Source organism: Saimiri boliviensis, chromosome 11 (assembly GCF_048565385.1).
Source record: "Saimiri boliviensis isolate mSaiBol1 chromosome 11, mSaiBol1.pri, whole genome shotgun sequence".
NCBI classification, from domain to species: Eukaryota; Metazoa; Chordata; class Mammalia; order Primates; family Cebidae; genus Saimiri; species Saimiri boliviensis.
This window is the reverse complement of record NC_133459.1, coordinates 24,107,599-24,126,343: the sequence shown is the minus strand read 5'-3', so window position 1 is coordinate 24,126,343 and position 18,745 is coordinate 24,107,599. Positions and strand designations below refer to the sequence as shown.

General features: G+C 51.0%; 1 protein-coding gene across 7 annotated transcripts; it reads left to right on the top strand.

The window, feature by feature from the left end:
- The first annotated feature begins 4,857 nt into the window (after positions 1-4,857).
- PAQR7 (progestin and adipoQ receptor family member 7) lies at positions 4,858-18,645 on the top strand. Of its 7 annotated transcripts, none has more exons than XM_039473862.2 (4): positions 4,870-4,974; positions 10,111-10,245; positions 14,352-14,438; positions 16,319-18,645. In XM_039473862.2, exon 4 carries the CDS (start codon positions 16,341-16,343, stop codon positions 17,385-17,387), a length of 1,047 nt encoding a protein of 348 aa, XP_039329796.1. In that variant the 5' UTR covers positions 4,870-4,974; positions 10,111-10,245; positions 14,352-14,438; positions 16,319-16,340; the 3' UTR covers positions 17,388-18,645. The 7 variants fall into 7 exon arrangements, with proteins under 7 accessions (XP_074236404.1, XP_039329796.1, XP_003934886.1 ...); XM_074380302.1 differs by lacking the exon at positions 4,870-4,974 and adding an exon at positions 4,996-5,179; XM_074380303.1 differs by lacking the exon at positions 10,111-10,245 and having other exon boundaries at positions 4,858-4,974.
- Positions 18,646-18,745: the final 100 nt, after the last annotated feature.

The window sequence follows — 18,745 nt, the reverse complement described above, 5'->3', positions numbered from 1 at the left end:
AAGAAGATCCACTTCTCTGGAGCTGTGTGACGTGGGACACGAAATTCCTCCTTTCTGGGCCTCAGTTTTTCTATCCATAAAATGGGGACTGTAGGGGCAAAAGGGTAATCTCTTTCCTCTCTATCATAAGGGTCATGGCTAACCCTCCTATAACAAAGACAAGTTAACAAGAGAGAAGCATAACAAATTTATTTCATTATAGTTTTATGTGGCACAGAGCCTGCAGAATGAGGACCCAAAAACATGAGGGAAACTATCCATTTTCATGCTTAGGCTTAATGGAGTATGGGCAGCTGTGGCAAAATATGACCCTTATTAAGAAATAAGGGTCTGCCGGGCGCGGTGGCTCAAGCCTGTAATCCTAGCACTTTGGGAGGCCGAGACGGGTGGATCACGAGGTCAAGAGATCGAGACCATCCCGGTCAACATAGAGAAACCCCGTCTCTACTAAAAATACAAAAAATTAGCTGGGCATGGTGGCGCATGCCTGTAATCCCAGCTACTCAGGAGGCTGAGGCAGGAGAATTGCCTGAACCCAGGAGGCGGAGGTTGCGGTGAGCTGAGATCGCGCCATTGCACTCCAGCCTGGGTAACAAGAGCGAAACTCTGTCTCAAAAAAAAAAAAAAAAAAAAAAGAAATAAGGGTCTTGGCCGGGTGCTGTGGCTCACGCCTGTAATTCCAGCACTTTGGGAGGCCGAGGCGGGTGAATCACAAGGTCAAGAGATCGAGACCATCCTGGTCAACATGGTGAAACCCCATCTTTACTAAAAATACAAAAAATTAGCTGGGCATGGTGGCGCGTGCCTGTAATCCCAGCTACTCAGGAGGCTGAGGCAGGAGAATTGCCTGAACCCAGTAGGCAGAGGTTGCAGTGAGCCGAGATCACGCCATTGCACTCCAGCCTGGGTAACAAGAGTGAAACTTCGTCTCAAAAAAAAAGAAAAGAAAAGAAAAGAAAAGAAATAAGGGTCTTAATTTCTTTTTTTTTCTTTTCCCTTTTTTTTTTTTTTTTTTTTGAGATGGAGTCTTGCTCTGTCGCCCAGGTTGAAGTGCAGTGATGCAATCTTGTCTCACTGCAAACTCTGCCTCCTGGTTTCAAGCGATTCTCCTGAGTAGCTGGGATTACAGGCGCCCACCACCACACCCAGCTAATTTTTGTATTTTTAGTAGAGATGGGGTTTCACTGTGTTGGCCAGGCTGGTCTCGAACTCCTGACCTTGTGACCCACCCGCCCTGGCCTCCCAAGTGCTGGGATTCCAAGCGTGAGCCACCGCACCTGGCCAAGGGTCTTAATTTCTTTATGGCCACCTGTTACACAAAAAGATGGTGGGGGGTAGGATGGGAGGCAGGAAAGTGAGGGGAAAATTTTTTTATTTTTATTTTTTTGAGACAGAGTCTGACTCTATCGCCCAGGCTGGAGTGCAGTGGCGCAATCTCGGCTCACTGCAATGTCTGAAGCCCAGGGTTTAAGCAATTTGCCTGCCTCAGTCTCCCAAGTAGCTGGGATTACAGGCGCCTGCCACCATGCCTGGCTAATTTTTTGTATTTTTAGTAGAGATGGGGTTTCATCATCTTGGCCAGGCTGGTCTTGAACTTCTGACCTCGTGATCCACTCGCCTCAGCCACCCAAAGTTTTGGGATTACAGGCGTGAGCCACTATGTGGCCCAAGAGCAGTATTTTCAGTTGTTATGCCTGGCTTTGGGGGAAAAGGGTTCTAGTTTCTATGACCTGCATTGGGGAAGAGATATTCTAGTTTCTATGGCTTAGGGGCTACAGACAGGAGGGCAGGAGAGAGACTGCTTTTGAATCTGCTTCTTTTTTTTTTTTTTTGGTGACAGTCTCGATTTCTTGTCCAGGCTGCAGTGCAGTGGCACTATTTCGGCTCACTCCAACCTCCACCTCCCAGGTTCAAGCATTCTCCTGCCTCAGCCTCCTGACTAGCTTGAATTACAGGTGTGTGCCACCATGCCCGGCTAATTTTTGTATTTTTAGTAGAAACGGGGTTTCACCATATTGGCTAAGCTGATCTTGAACTCCTGGCCTCAAGCAATCAGACTGCCTCGGCCTCTGGGATTACAGGAGTTTGCTTTTATTCCTTTTCTTGTCTTCTTTTTCCTTCCCCTCCCTCTTTCCCTTCCTTTTCTTCTTTCTTACATCCATCAAGTGCAGCAGTGAGAAGGGGTAAAGAGTTGAACAAGGAGTTTCATCTGTAACTGAATAATCAAATTGAGATAACTCACTACTTTTGAACTTAGGCCCTCAGTTTGGGGACTTTGGTGTATTACTTTCTGAGCCCCCAGAGAATTATCACAGTCACTTCAAAGGAATGCATGAGATTAAATGAGATAACAGAAAATCTCTTGTCACCTCTGTGAGCCTCAGTTTCCCAATTTGTAAAATGGGTTAATTATAGTGTGTGCTTCATAAGGTTGTCTGGATCAAAGGAGGTAGTCAACGAACTGTTTAGTGCACTGCTTGGCACGTGGCAAGAGCTTAACAAATTGTAGCTTTTGACAAGAGCCCAGAATGGAGCAGGTGTTCCAAAAATGAAGGCTGAATCCAAGTCACCTTCCAAGCTTTTTAATTTCTATTCATGATAACACAATATATTCTATTATGCAGAATATCTTCTCCATAATGTCCTTACTTGTTTTCATTGCCTGTTCTCTATCAGTTTTAAATGAAAATTTTCTATGTTATTTTTCCTATTCATGCAAGTAACAGATTTAACAATTTTTTTTTTTTTTTTTTTTTTTGAGACGGAGTTTCGCTCTTGTTACCCAGGCCGGAGTGCAAAGGCACGATCTCGGCTCACCGCAACCTCCGCCTCCTGGGTTCAGGCAATTCTCCTGCCTCAGCCTCCTGAGTAGCTGGGATTACAGGCACGCGCCACCATGCCCAGCTAATTTTTGTATTTTTAGTAGAGACGGGATTTCACCATGTTGACCAGGATGGTCTTGATCTCTTGACCTTGTGATCCACCCTCCTCGGCCTCCCAAAGTGCTGGGATTACAGGCTTGAGCCACAGCGCCCAGCCTAATTTTTTTTTTTTTTTTTTTTTTTTTTAAAGACATTGTCTCCGTCTGCCGCCAGGCTGGAGTGCAGTAGTGCGACCTCAGCTCACTGTGACCTCTATCTCTGGAGTTCAAGCGATTCTTCTGCCTCAGTCTCCTGAGTAGCTGGGACTACAGGCACATGCTACCATGCCCAGCTAATTTTTGTATTTTTAGTAGAAACCGGGTTTCACCATGTTGGCCAGGATAGTCTTGATCTCTTGAACTGTGATCCACCAGCCTCGGCCTCCCAAAGTGCTGGGATTACAAGTGTTAGCCACCATGCCCCATCAGATTTCAGTAATTCTTATGGGTTTGTCTGAACTTGTTGAAGGAGAGACCAGTTTTATGCTATTACATTACAATTACATACGTTTCCTTCCTTCCTTCTTAACTTCCTTCCTTCCTTTTCTTTCTCTTTCTCTCCTTCTCTCCTTTCCTTCCCTTCCTTTTTCCTTCTTTCCTTTCCCTCCCTTCCTTCTTTCACTTCCTTTCCTTCCTTCCCTTTCCCCTTCCTCCCTTTCTTCCTTCCTTACTTTTTCTTTCTCTTTCTCCCTTCCCTTCCCGCCTTCCTTCTTTCTCTTTTCTTTTCCCTTCTTTTCTTTCAACAGAGCCTCACTCTGTCGCCCAGGCTGGAGTGCAGTGCTACAATCATAGCTCTCTGTAACCTGGAACTCCTGGGCTCAAGCAATCCTCCCATCTTGGCCTATTAAAGTGCTGGGATTACAGGCCTGGGCCACCTGGCCTGGCCTGACTACATAAATTTCAAATGTAATACAGAAATATATGTTCCTCTAAGACTTTGCCGTGGACAAAGATCCTTCATGCCCATTGTTTTATTTCATTCTCTAACAGTGCTGGCAGGTTGGTGGTATTATCTCTATTTTGCAGATAATAAACCTGAGGCCCAGAGAGAACAAGGAGACTGTCCCAAGGTCCCGTGGTGAGTGAGGACTGAGATCTCGGCATCGTGCTTAGACACAACTGCCTCTCCCAGTGGTCTCAGAACTCCCTAAGGTCAGAGCGGCGTCTCCTTCTAGGCTGTCTCCTCTCGGCCTCCCATCCGGCAGGCTGCGTGCTCCCAAGAGCCGTGGGAGTGGGGGTCTCCTCACCCAGCCTGTTCCATGTCTTTGCATACCAGAGGGACAGACAATCTGTGGCAGTCTGAGCCAGTATTTACGGAGGGCCTGGGAGTCCTCACCCTTCAGGCGCTTGCAGGGCTGGGAAGGTGTGGCACCAGAGCATAGGGAGTGGGTGTTCGAATACAGGTCCAGGCAGGGTGCACTTAGCTGAGTAGAGCAGGGGAAGCTGCCCGAGGGGCGGGTTTCGGATGGGAACTTGAAGATGCCAGGGGTGCCTGAGGTGGGGGTGGAGCTCCCGAAGCAAATAAATGAAGGTGCAAACGCTGGGGCGCATCTCCAGCAGAGTGGCCTCGGGAGGGGTGGCCGGGGTGGGCTGAGTGAGCGTAGGGGCCGGCCGGGCTCTAGTTGGGAAACTCATCCCCTCTCCTGCGGCCGCTGTCCCCACCCTACCCCGGTCAGCCCGGCCCAGAAGCCGGAGCCTGCGCTTCCCGTCGTTCCGAAGTGCGAGAAGCGCGGCCGCAGCTCCGCGCCGAGGAGCCCCGGGAGTCCACTCCCGGGCCTCGGTCTCCCCATCTGTGCGACGCCACAGGAAGTCCCGAGACGCCGCGTCTGCACGGCCGACCCTCTCACGCGCCCGCAACACGTGGGCCCGGCGGGCGGGGTGCGGGGCGCTCGGCGTTCCCCGAGCTGGGGTAGGCGGCTGCAGCCGGAGCTCCCGGAGCGCCCGAGGTCGCCGGCCCTCCCCCGGTCGGGGCGGGGCCGCTGCCCAGCCGCCCCTTTATCTGCCGGCTCCGCCACCCAGGCCGCCGCGGCCCTCCCAGCTCAGCTTCGGCTCAGGTACGGGGCTGCGGAGACCGGGAGGCAGGGATGGCTGCAGACTGGGGTGCTCCCCACGGGGCGCGGCGGGCTGTGGGGCTGGGCGTGGAAAGGGCAGGGGTCCGCGGCACAGGGCCGGACGTGGGGACCCCGGGAGGACTGGCAGGACGCGGAGCCGGAAGCAAGCAGCCGGCTGAAGACGCAGGAAGGAGGAGCTCGCTGGAAGGTGGCGTCTTGGGAAGGATGGGAGGAGCAGAAGGAGCCCGAATGGGGAGGATTCCGATGGGGGGGCCTGAGAGCCTGTTTGTCCAGGGAGCAGGGGAGGGGAGCACTGCTGGGGCAGAGTGAAGGATGGAGGCCAGGGAGTGGGCAAGGGGGCCTGGCCTGGGCAAGGCCGCTGCCTTTCTGGAGGAGGACAGTCAGGGAGCTCACTGCTTTCTGGAAGAGGAAACTAAGTGAGACCGGGGAGGGGCGTGGGTGACCAGAACCGGCTGATGTGGGGGAGTCCCACTTAGGGACCCCAGAACAGTGGGAATAGCACTGCTGGAGGTCAAGAGGGGGGCTTGCTCCAAGGGCCCCAGCAGCCTAGACACCTTGGGGGAGGGGGGAGCCTCCCCTGGTGTCAGGAGAGCCTGGGGGTTCCCCACACACCGTGAGGGAAGGGGACAGAGAGCTGCAGCACTTGCCTCAAGGCTGCAGGCTTTGAAGCCTCCAGGCATTTCCCTGTGGCAGCCCCTGGAGGAGGCCTGCGGGGCTAGGTCAGGCCAAGGCCTCGAGTCTGAGCAGTTTGATGGATTCCGAGCCTGGCTGCTCCTGGGTGAATCACGCAGGACCCCATGTCTGAGCGCTCCTATCAGAGAGAGGGACCCAGCATCTGGTCATGAAGCCTGTGCCACCTCTGGGTCCCCTTGTTGAGAGCCTGCCCCTCTCCAGCCTTAGTTTTTCTGCCCAGAGTTCCTTGCTTGTCAGCAGTGATGCTCAGGTCCTTTTTCTGTGCCTTGTGCTGGGTGACTATAGCTAGCTCACCCAACCTCTCTGGGCCTGAGAGACTCCCCCTCCTCAGAGCTATTGTGAGTCTGAGCTCCATAGAAGAATTTCTTTAAGAATTGTTTTCTCGGCCAGGCAAAAATCCCAGCACTTTGGGAGGCGGAGACAAGTGGATCATGGGCTCAGGAGATCAAGACTATCCTGGCCAACATGGTGAAACCCCGTCCGTACTAAAAATACAAAAATTAGCTGGGCATGGTGGCACGTGCCTGTAATCCCAGCTACTCAGGAGGCTGAGGCAGAAGAACCACTTGAACCAGGGAGTCGGAGGTTGCAGTGAGCCGAGATTGCACCACTGCACTCCAGCCTGGTGACAGAGTGAGACTCGTCTTTAAAAAAAAAAGTGTTTTTTTTTCAGGCCAGGCATGGTAGCTCACACTTGTAATCCTAGCACTTTGGGAGGCTACGGTGAGAGTATGGTTTAAGGCCAGAGTTCAAGGCTGCAGTGAGCTAAGATGGTGCCACTGTATTCCAGCCTGGGGGACAGAGAACAGACGCTGTCTCAAAAAAAAAAAAAAAAAAAAAGAATTAAGAATTAGGCTAGGCACAGGCACAGTGGCTCATGCCTGTAACCCCAGCACTTTGAGAGGCCAAGGCAGGAGGATTGCTTGAGCCCAGAAATTCAAGACCAGCCTGGGCAACATAGAGAGACCCCATCTCTACACATAGTTTTAAAAAATTAGCCAGGCGTGGTATTGTGTGCCTGTGGTCAGTGCTACACAGGAGGCTGAGGTGGGAGGATCACCTGAGCCTGGGCAGTTGAGGCTGCAGTGATCGCTGCATTGCATTCCAGCCTGGTGACAGGGTTGAGAACCTTATCTCAAGAAGAGAAAGAACTATTTACTTCACTCTGATCACATTTTCCAGTACAAATACATGGAGGCCCAAAGAGCCAAAGGTAGAAAAAAACCAAAACCAGTTTCTGTTCAGTTTTGGAAGACATGTAGAGACTTTTTCTTTAAACACATTGGACCAAGTAGGGGAGTTAGCTTGCAGTGAGGGAGGTGACCCAGTTGCTAAGAGACTGGGCGCCAGCCAGGGATGAAAACTTTGCCTGTATAATCTGTGGTCGCCACTGGGTGCCTGGGAGTTGCCTATGGTGGACAAAGGGCAACAGCACTGGTTTTGGAGTCAGATAGGTATACTCTGCTCTCCTGCCTCTGGGGCTGGGCCACCAGGTTGGCTGTGGATCCCGAAGGTTGTGAGGGAGAGGTGAAATGTGTGTGAAAGTTGTGGTAAATAGCCAGCCCCTATATATTATGAACGGAATCACCTAATCTCATTAATGATATTTCAGGTACCATATTGGGTCATCTTCACTAAAGATTCTCGAAGAGAGTTTTCTTCCGACAGCCCCAGTATTAACATTGGTCTGGCCTTATTATTTGTGTCTAATGGGGTTAGACCTTGCCTTCCATATTGAGAAAAAGTTGTCTTCAAGATAATGTGCCGGAACAATCAGGTCACAGAAAGGCAACAACGTTTTGCATGCCAAGAAGGAGGCAAAAGAGGAAGTGGAGTTGTAACCAAATAATGCTTATAATAGGTGTTATTTAGCTGAGCTATAAGCTCTAGGAGGGCAGGGTATTAATATATTGAGGTGTTGATTGGGCACTGTGGCTCACGCCTATAATCCCAACACTTTGGGAGGCCGAGGTGGGAGGATCACTTGAGACCAGGAGTTCGAGACCAGCCTGGGCAATGTAGCAAGACGTTGTCTTTACACATAATTAAAAAAAGATAGGCATGGTGGTGTGCACGTGTGATCCCAACTACTTAAGAGGCTCAAGCAGAAGGATCACCGGAGCCCGGAGGTCGAGGCTGAAGTGAGCTGTGTTTGTACCTCTGCACTCCAGCCTAGGCGACAGAGCATGACCCTGTCTCAAAATAAAATAAAATAAAATAAATCCTGAGGTGTTACCATTGGGTACGAATTCCCTGGACTTTTTTTTTTCAAGACGGAGTTTTGCTCTTGTTACCCAGGCTGGAATGCAATGGCGCGATCTTGGCTCACCGCAACCTCCGCCTCCTGGGTTCAAGCAATTCTCCCGCCTCAGTCTCCCGAGTAGCTGGGACTACAGGCACGCGCCACCATGCCCAGCTAATTTTTGTATTTTTAGTAGAGACGGGGTTTCACCATGTTGGCCAGGATGGTCTCGATCCCTTGACCTCGTGATCCACCCGTCTCGGCCTCCCAAAGTGCTGGGATTACAGGCGTGAGCCACCGCGCCCGGCCCTCCCTGGACTTTTCTATGAGGGCAGTGTTTTAAATGGCTCTGTCAACCGAGGAAGCTCCAGCACCTGGCACATCAGAGCCCTAAAGTAAATATTCTCGGACTGTCCCAGGGCCTGAGGGCCCTTGCAAGTCACTGGTGAATTTAGTCTCTCCTCCCACATTTGGAGAAACAAGGCCAAGAGGAGAAGGGACTTGTCAAAGGTTACACAGGGATTGAGCCACTGAGTCAGGACGAGAATCCCACAGAAATAACAGAGCTAGCACCGTGCCAGAGCCAACACCTGGCATCTGTGGCTTTGTTTTGCTTCCACAAGAACCCAAGAGGCAGCTATTTTAATCCTCTGATTCTAATGAGGAAACAAGATCAGAGAGGTTGAGGGACTCTTGAAAAGTCACACAGCAGGTGAATTCCAGATCCAAAATTGCATACTCACATAAAAATGAGACTTCTGGCTTCTCTTGAAATAGCCTATCGGAGATTAGTGGAGGATGCCTACCCGCAGGACAGCAGCCTTCACCAATCTCCAGGGTCACCACCTGGCTGGCTTCCCTCCAGGCTGGATCTTCCTAGGCCCCATGGGCATTTGTATGGGTGAGCCCATCAGGGCAGGGAGCCTGTCTGCTTCATTTTCTGGGTGCACCAGCACACAGAATGCCTCGATGGCATTGAGGCTGGCATATAGTAAACACTGAGTGAAATCTGTGAGATGGGGATAACCCAGGGCTCTCCTTCTTCATTGCCCATTTTCCACCACCTCCCTGTAGCCTGGTGTGTTTGCCCCAGGGGTGTTATGGGAACCTTTGACAGTGTATCCTTGGAGAGCAGGCTAGGGCTTGCAAACCTCCTGTTGAGGAGGGAGGTGAGGAGGGCTGACCTTGAGTTGAGGAATATGAATTGGGAGAGGTGGGGAAGTAGAGGGGAGGGGAGGGGAGGGGAAGGGAGGAAGTAGCAGCTCAGGCTGACAGGGTACTCCCACTGGAACCCTGGAGATTTCACTTCTGATGTTCCGCCAACCCAGACACCTCCCAAACCTCCTGCAAGACATACCCAGGCTACACCGCATGCCTTTTGGATTACCAGCCAATTTGCCTCACCCTCTTGTGCCCTCCCGCTCTCCAGTGGGGCTGCTGGGGTTGCTGGAGTTGCGGCCCCTTCCCCTGGGCCTGTTACTTCTCAGCCACATCTCTTGGGCCTGTGAGTAAGCAACAATTTTCAGGGTTCTGCGAATTTTTTTTTTTTTTTAAAGACGGGGTTTCACCATGTTGGTCAGGCTGGTCTTGAACTCCCGACCTCAGGTGATCCACCTGCCTTGGCCTCCCAAAGTGCTTGGATTACAGACGTGAGCCACCATGCCCGGCCAAGGGCTCTGTGAATTCAGAACAGTTACTCTGAATGGTCTTTGCTGAGAACAGTTTAATGATTAAGTAAGGTCAGTGTCCTCAGAAGTCCACACTCTAGCCAAATTTCCCTGGCCTGCACCCCCAGGAATAAGGTAAATGTTTAAGAACACAGCGAACTTCCTGAAGCCCCCAAATCCAATGGAACTAGCTATTGAGGGCTAAGAGAGGACAGTTTTTAAGAAAACTCCCAGCAAATCTCTCAGGCTGGGGATATTGCAAAGATTACTACTATTATTATTAATAATAATTGTGATCATTTGTTGAGTCCCTAAATGAAGATAAAACTTCGTTCGAATAAACTTAATCTTTGCAGCAACCTATGAGGTAGATAATATTGTAATTCCCATGAGGGAGCTAAGGATCAGAGAAAGTGAGTCACTTACCTAAGGTCATACAGCTAGCATATTGTGGAATCAGGAGTCAAACCTGGTTTGTCTGAATCTGAAGTCCATCTCCTCTGTGTGCTTTTATAGTGTCTGCTTTTTCCTTTATTCCGAACCTCCTTCCATTTTGATTCCTACTGAGTAGTAGACTGAAGCCACTGAAGTTTCCCTGACATCCAGGCCCTAGTCACCTGGCTTTGCCTTTGCCTTGCTGCGTGATCTTAGGTAAGTCAAACTTTTCAGCTGGCCCTCAGTTTTCCTCTCTATATGTCACCCAGAGGTGAATGGTGAGCTGCTTTCTGCAACAGAGAAAGTGGCTAGGAAAGCACACAGTTTAGCATGGATTTCACCACTATGGGAGTGGTGAAGCAGGGGAAGGAGAGGTATGGGAGGTTGTCTTTAGCCCCACCCTCTGGTGACATCACACAGGACACCCCCAGTCCCCAGAAGCCCCACCCCAGTGCCCCTCATCTGTGGAAGTGCCATCCAGTGCTCAGCATCTGGGGAATTTGCCCAGTCCCACAGTAGAGGTTACCAGCCCCCAGGCTCGAGAAAACTCCCCAGGTGCCCAGTGCAATTTGCCAGACTTGGAGGGGGCCTATGGAGGTGGGTTGGGCTGGGCTGCCAGAATAGACAGGGCCCAGCAGCCTAGTGGGTACACGACTCAGAGGCTGATCACTCAGAGGATGCCCTAATGGTGACCTCTGGATACCCATCCTCATCCCTCTGGCTCAGGCTTGACCCTTGCCCCTGCTTTTTCCTTTCCCCTGGATCAGAGTCCCTTTCCATGGAGTCAGGTGGTGGAAACTAATTCTGAAAATAGACCTATTTAGATGGAGTGAGGCCTTTAGCTGCTGTCTAAAGAAAATAGGGAGGCGGGGCCTCTCTCATCCTAGCATGTTGCCTCTGGGTTGTGTCCTTAGGGCCCATTATGTCTGTGGAAGGGAGGCGGAAGCAAGCGCTGTCACTCACCTGAGGAGTTAGCTGTGTGGGCCTCCCGGGGAGAAGATCAGGAGCAAGCAGGTAGCCAGCAACTGAGGGAGACTGAATTGCTAGAAGCCTAAGAAAGTAATTTACAAGAAAGGGCCTGGTTGCCTGCTTTAGACCAGGATTTTGTAAAGTTGTTCTGTGGGGTGTAGTCAAGAGTGCCTGGAGCAGGGCAGCAGCAGAGTGTCTGCAAGCATCTGCAACCCAGTCCTGGCTCCACCTCCCTCACTCCCCATCTGCTTCCTCCCCACCCTCCAACCTAGGGTAAGGAGCTTTTTTTTTTTTTTTTTTTTTTTTTTTTTGTGAGACAGAGTCTCACTCTGTCACCCAGGCTGGAGTGCGGTGGTGTGATCTCAGCTCACTGCAATCTCAGTTCCCTGGGCTCAATCAATTCTCCTGCCTCAGCCTCCTGAGTAGCTAGGATTAGAAGCATGCACCACCATACCCAACTAATTTTTGTATTTTTAGTAGACACAGGGTTTCACCATGTTGGCCAGGCTGGTCTCAAACTCCTGACCTCAGGTGATCTGCCCACCTCGGCCTCCCAGTATGCTGGGATTATAGGTGTGAGCCACTGCACCCAGCTGGGAGCTTTTAACTTCTCTGAATTTTACTATCCACAACAAAATGGGCAGAATAATACCTACCTCACAGGCAAGTTATGAGGGTTAATTGCAACAGGACTTCAAAGAGTGGGCATATAGTAAATGATTACTACATTTCGACGGGCTTTTTTTTTTTTTTTTTTTTTTTTGAGACGGAGTCTAACTCTGTTAGGCTGAGTGCAGTGGCATGATCTCGGCTTACCGCAACCTCCGCCTCCTGGGTTCAAGCGATTCTCCTGCCTCAGCCTCCCAAGTAGCTGGGAATGCAGGCGGGTGTAACCACGCCCAGCTAATTTTTATAGTTTTAGTAGAGACAGGGTTTCACCATGTTGGCCAGGATGGTCTCCATCTCTTGACCTCGTGATCTGCCCACCATGGCCTCCCAAAGTGCTGGGATTACAGGCGTGAGCCACCCCACCTGGCCTCAACTGGCTTCATAATATAATTTTTACTAGGGAAGGAATCCATGGTCGCATAAGCTTGGCAAATGTTGATTCAACAAAGCTAAAACGACTTCTTTGCTGTAGGACTTCTTAGAGATTTTTTTGAGACAGGGTCTCTCTCTGTCACCCAGGCTGGAGTACAGTGGTGCAGTCTTGGCTCCTGGCAGCCTCCATGTCCCAGGCTCAAGGGTCCCTCCTGCCTCAGCTTCCCAAGTAGCTGGGACTACAGGTGCACATCGCCACGCCTGGCTAATTTTTGTATTGTTTTGTAGAGACGGGGTTTCACCATGTTGCCCAAGCTGGTCTCGAACTCCTGGTCTCAGGTGATCTGCATGCCTCAGCCTCACAAAGTGCTGGGATTACAGGCATGAGCCATCATGTCCAGCCCTTTTTAGAGTCTTTAATGTGCTGTTATACCTTGGGAAGTTCCCAGAGTGGGATATGGAGCACAGGACTAGACTTATCAGATCACAAGGACCCAGGAGCTGGGTGTCCCCAGGGCACATCCATCATCTTAATTCCCTGGTTTTTGCCGCCATAGTGGACTAGAAACCTTGCTGGTGGGAGGACTCTTGGGGACTCTTCCAGTGTCTGGGCTCTGCTTTCCTAAGTGTGAAACAAGAGAGCCCCACGAGGTGCTTCCAGAGGTCTCTTTTGGCCCTCCAAGTTTCTGAGTTGGGAAGACAAAATTGTGGACAAGAGTAGGGGCCAGATTGTTGAGGTTGAAGCCCAGTCTCTTGGGGAGATGCAGAAATCCAGTACTGGCTCCCCAACCAGCAAGGCTGGCCAGGGCTTCCTTGTGCTCTGGATGGAAGTGGCCCCATGAATTAGTGTAGCAGCAATGTCTGCTTCCTAAATCTGCCCTGTGCCAGACTTGCTGGGGAATAGAAGCATCCTGCACAACCCTGTTGTCCTAAGTAGCAGCCTCTGTGAGGCAGTGTCACGACTCCTGTTTCCCCACTGGACTAGGAAAAGGCTGGGGAGCAGGGATGATGCCAGAATCCTAATGCACCAGGAGCTTAGGGATGCAAATCAGACTCGGGAGATGTGGTCTTGGGGGATGGGGTTGTCTTGATGCTACCCTTGCATAGCAAGCACCGTGCATTTACTTGGACGGTGTGTGACTTATTTGAGTGGGCTCAGGGGTGATCACAGTGCCGCTGGTGGCAGGGAACATGAATGCTTTATCCTGCCTGAATCTCTTTTCCTTGTCCGGTGACTGGTGCAAAGGTAGTCACAATAGATATCTGATGAACAAATGAGTCCAACAAATAAAACACCTGAACACTGAGTCCAATAAATAAGCTTGGAGGGAATTTATTTGGCAGGCAGGGAGAGATTGTCTGGCAGGTTTTCAATAAATATTTGAGTTAATGAATGACTCAATGAATGATGGTAAGCCTGAATTAGAGAATTGGTGCCAGGTAAAACAGCATATAATTATGGAATGATAAGTAGCCCTTGCCACCTTGTATTGCAAAGTACAGTTGACGGTAGTGGTTAAGAGCACAGTGGCTCACACCTGTAATCCCAGCACTTTGGGAGGCCGAGTGGATCGCTTGAGGCCAGGAGTTCAAGACCAGCCTGGGCAGCAAAGTGAGACCCTGACTCTATAATAAAGTAATAATAAATTTTAAAAATCAGCTGGGCATGGTAACATGTACCTGTAGCTCCAGCCACTTGGGAGGCAGATAGGAAGATTGCTTGAGCCCATGAGGTCAAGGTTGCAGTGAGCTGTGATTATACCACTGTACTCCAGCCTGGGGGACAGAGCAAGACTCCATCTAAAAACAAAACAAGGCTGGGCTCATGCCTGTAATCCCAGCACTTTGGGAAGCTGAGGCGTGTGGATCACCCAAAGTCAGGAGTTCAAGACCAGCCTGGTCAATGTGGTGAAACCCCATCTCTACTAAAACAAAAATTAGCCAGGTGTGGTGGCAGGCGCCTGTAATCCCAGCTACTGAGGAAGAGACAAGAGAATTGCGTGAATCCAGGAGGTGGAGGTTGCAGTGAGCCGAGATTGTGCCATTGCACTTCAGCCTGGGTGATGAGAGCAAAACTCCACCTCAAAAACAAACAAAAACAAAAAAAACAGATGCGTTCAGAGCGTGCCTCTGCCATCTGCTACTTCCTGGGTAGGTGGGTGGGCAAGTCACTTAAGTTCTCTGTGCCTCAGTTTCCTTATCCGGAAAATGGGAATAATGATTGTCTGCCTCTCAGGGTTGTTGGGAAGCTTCTCGCAGGTGCTGTGTAAGCATTTGCTGTGATTTGTTTTTGTTTCTATATCTTCTGCCAGATGATGACATTCCTGAGGGCAGGGATCAAATCTTCCACTCTTTTCCTTGTCCCATCCAGCACAGGATCTGCAGCAAAGAAGGGCTTAGTAAGTGTTTGCTAAATGAATGAGTCAAAGTTAAACTGTGTAACTCATTATAGGTCAGGGGAGAGTGGGGTTGGGGGAGCAGTAAGGAGGCCCCGGAGGTGGCAGCTTGTACTGGCCTTAAAGGAATTCAGTGCAGGGAAAGGAAGGTGGCACAGAGTGTGACACTGGGGTTAGGTGGGAAATAAGGGTAGTTGGAGCAGGTTATGTGGGCCTTGAATGCCAGGGTCAGGGGTTCTATTAGATTTATTTGGAATTAGCAATCATGGGCAGTTGGGGTAGGGGCTGGAGAAGGGACTTTGAGAGTGGGGGTATGGTTCATCAGTTGTTAAATGGGGACTTTCAGGAAAAAAGCGGTCTTTTGAGTTGGGCCTGGAAGGGTCGAAGTGTTATTAGAATGGTGTCATGTTGTTCTTTCACTCAGTTTCATGTTGTTCAAACATTGAGTGCCAGCTACTTGCTAAGCACCAGAGATTCACTAAATAATGAGACAAACTGCCTACCCTTGATGAGCTCACCTGAACAATCATGAGAAGTGTTGTAATCAGACAATCAAATGATGGTCTGATAGGCACTCAAGTGGAGGGGTCATCATAGGAGGTTCAGGAGACTAGGGAAAGCATTATAGAAGAAATGTGTTTTTATGTATTTATTTATTATTTTTTAAGACAGGGTTCCACCATGTTGGTCAGGCTGGTCTTGAACTCCCGACCTCAGGTGATCCACCTGCCTTGGCCTCCAAAGTGCTTGGATTACAAGCGTGAGCCACCATGCCTGGCCTGTTTGTGTTTTTAAGAGACAGGATCTCCCTCGAGATCAGGCTTGAGTGCAGTAGTGTGATCATAGTTCACTTGTACGTTGAATTCCTGGGCTCAAGTGATCCTCCTGCCTCAGCCTCCCCAACAGCTAGGACTGCAGGCACATGACACCATACCTGGCTAACTTTTTTGTAGAGATAATAGCTCACTATGTTGCCCAGGCTGGTCTTGAACTCCTGGCCTCAAGCAATCCTCCTGCTTTGGCCTCTCAAAGCTCTCGGATTACAGGAGTGAGGCCTCATGCATAGCCAAGAAATGAGCTTTTGAGGGATGAACAGGGGTTTGCCGTGGTAGGAAGATGAGGAAAATGTCTCAGGCAGAGGGAACAGCTTGTGCAAAGCTACAGACATGTGAAAGAGCAGTCCAGGGGTTGGTGGGGCTGGGACTGGATTTGAAGTGCCCTGTGGTTGCGCCAGAAAACTGGAGAAGGTAACAGGGACCAGGTCATGCTGGATAATAGAGGGTCAGTAGGGGCAAATGACCTAAATGGAGGGTCATTTAGGTCATGCTGGGTAATAGAGGGTCAGTAGGGGCAAATGACCTAAATGGAGGGTGATTTAGGTCATGCCGCGTAATGGAGGGTCAGTAGCCACTCTCAAGGAGCTAGATAGGCAGTGGGTCTGTTAGCAAGGTCATTCTTGCCATCAGATGAACACTAATGGTGGCATGAACACAGGGGCTCAAAGAGCCTGACCCCTCCCCTGTGTTTCACATGGCCAGATCTGTTCTTTAGGAGAGCAAACAGTTAGTGCCGCTGGATATAGCCTGGACTGAAAAGAAAATTAACGAGGCAGGGAGCCTTATTAATTAATACATTCCTCAAACATTTATTGAGCACCTACTATGTGTCAGACACAGTTCTGGGTACCTGGGATACATCAGGGATCCTTGTTCTCATGACATCAGAGATGAGGAATTCCATAGGATGAGTCTTCTGTTCTTAAACCCAGTGTAAGGATAAAGGTATCAGGGAGGAGGGAGTAAGATCTGGGCATCAGAGTCCCAGCTGCTGCTCGTGGGGGTGAGGACACCAGGCACCTGACTTTGCTCTGGCCTCTCTCCCAGCTCCCTGCCCAGGCCCACAGCCATGGCCATGGCTATGGCCCAGAAGCTCAGCCACCTCCTGCCCAGTCTGCGGCAGGTCATCCAGGAGCCTCAGCCATCTCTGCAACCAGAGCCTGTCTTCACAGTGAACCAGGCCGAAGTGCCGCCACTCTTCTGGAAGCCATATATCTACGTGGGTTACCGGCCGCTGCATCGGACCTGGCGCTTCTACTTCCGTACGCTGTTCCAGCAGCACAACGAGGCTGTGAATGTCTGGACCCACCTGCTGGCGGCCCTGATGCTGCTGTTTCGGCTGGTCCTCTTTGTGGGGACCGTGGACTTCTGGGGAGACCCACACGCCCTGCCCCTCTTCATCATTGTCCTCGCCTCTTTCACCTACCTCTCCTTCAGTGCCTTGGCTCACCTCCTGCAGGCCAAGTCCGAGTTCTGGCATTACAGCTTCTTCTTCCTGGACTATGTGGGGGTGGCCGTGTACCAGTTTGGCAGCGCCTTGGCACACTTCTACTATGCTATCGAGCCCGCCTGGCATGCCCGGGTACAGGCTGTTTTTCTGCCCATGGCTGCCTTTCTCGCCTGGCTTTCCTGCACTGGCTCCTGCTATAACAAGTACATCCAGAAACCAGGCCTGCTGGGCCGCATATACCAGGAGGTGCCCTCAGTCCTGGCCTACGCACTGGACATCAGTCCTGTGGTGCATCGTATCTTGGTGTCCTCCGACCCTGCCACGGATGACCCAGCTCTTCTCTACCACAAGTGCCAGGTGGTCTTCTTTCTGCTGGCTGCTGCTTTCTTCTCTACCTTCATGCCCGAGCGCTGGTTCCCTGGCAGCTGCCATGTCTTTGGGCAGGGCCACCAACTTTTCCACATCTTCTTGGTACTGTGCACGTTGGCTCAGCTGGAGGCTGTGGCACTGGACTATCAGGCCCGACGGCCCATCTATGAGCCTCTGCACATGCACTGGCCTCACAACTTCTGTGGCCTCTTTCTGCTCACGGTGGGCAGCAGTGTCCTCACCGCATTCCTCCTGAGCCAGCTGGTACAGCGCAAACTTGATCAGAAGACCAAGTGAAGGGGGGTGGCATCTGGTAGGGGGGGAGGTAGAGTGGGGGTACAGGGGTCTGCACTTGGCTCCAGGTGGAAACAAGTCCTGGTAAAGTTGTTTGTGTCTAGCGCACGGTGACTCTATGCATGACTCAATTGCCAAGGGTGTCACTGACCAATTCTTGGATTTAGGGATTGGCTGGGAGCTGCTAGTGTCCACTCCTGGGCCTGCCCAGCTCCTTGTCCTGGGAGAAGGGAAGAGTTAAAAGTGTGGGCCACTCCAGGTTGCCCCTCCACTGCCACTCACTCAGATTACTTAGTGAGGATTGGGGCTTCTAGATTGTCTGGGCAGGAGGTAAAACTTAGGCCAGAGTCAGATTTGAGCTGAGGCAGGGGAGGCCTTGGCAACCCACCTCTACTCAGATTTCATTGCTGGATGCAGACGGGGCAGGCCCAAAATAGATGCAGGATCTTACTGCCCCTTGAAGCCCAGCTACAGGTGTTGGAGCTGCAGAGAGACCCCAAGGTAGTAGATTGTGCCAGATACAAATGGGTCCCTCCAGTGCTTATACCCCTTCAGTCACCATCCCAGACAGTGAGTCCCAGATCTTCTAACTCTGGCTTCTGTGTCCTACACAGCCTGTTCCCAGCTTCTCTCCTAGTTCCATTTATCCATTTGGTGTTTCCTGGGCCTCTGCTTAGAGGCAGGTGACTGCTGGACCATGTGGATCAATGCAAGATGACAAAGCCTTTTTTTTTTTTTTTTTTTTGAGATGGAATTTCCCTCTTGTTGCACAGGCTGGAGTGCAATGGTGCAATCTCGGCTCACAGAATTTCCACCTTCTAGGTTCAAGTGATTCTCCCCCCTGAGTCTCCTGAGTAGCTGGGATTACAGGCATGCGTCACCACCCCCAGCTAATTTTTTGTATTTTTAGTAGAGATGGGCTTTCTCCATGTTGGTCAGGCTGGTCTCAGACTCCTGACCTCAGGTGATCTGACTGCCTAGGCCTCTCAAAGTGCTGGGATTACAGGCGTGAGCCACCGCACCCGGCAGACAAAGGCTTTGATATCAGAATGAACTGTCAAGGGAAGCGCTGAGGAAGAATAACCAGACCTCAGGGTCTTGGGTTGGGGAGTGCGAATAGGAGTTTGCAGATGGAGAACAGGAGGGCATTCCAGGCAGAGGGAGACCTGTGCAGAGACCCAGAGGTGTGGAAGGAAAAGTGGGGCTGGGGCTTAGGTGGTCTGGATTATGGCCTAGATGCAATAAAGTGACTGTGACAGTAGCTGCCTCTTTGTTTTCTGTCTCCGGTTTCAGGGAGGGGTCCCTGCTCACACTACTGGAGGAGCTTTTCCGGAGGAAGCTGGGGCCCCTGGGAGTGGACA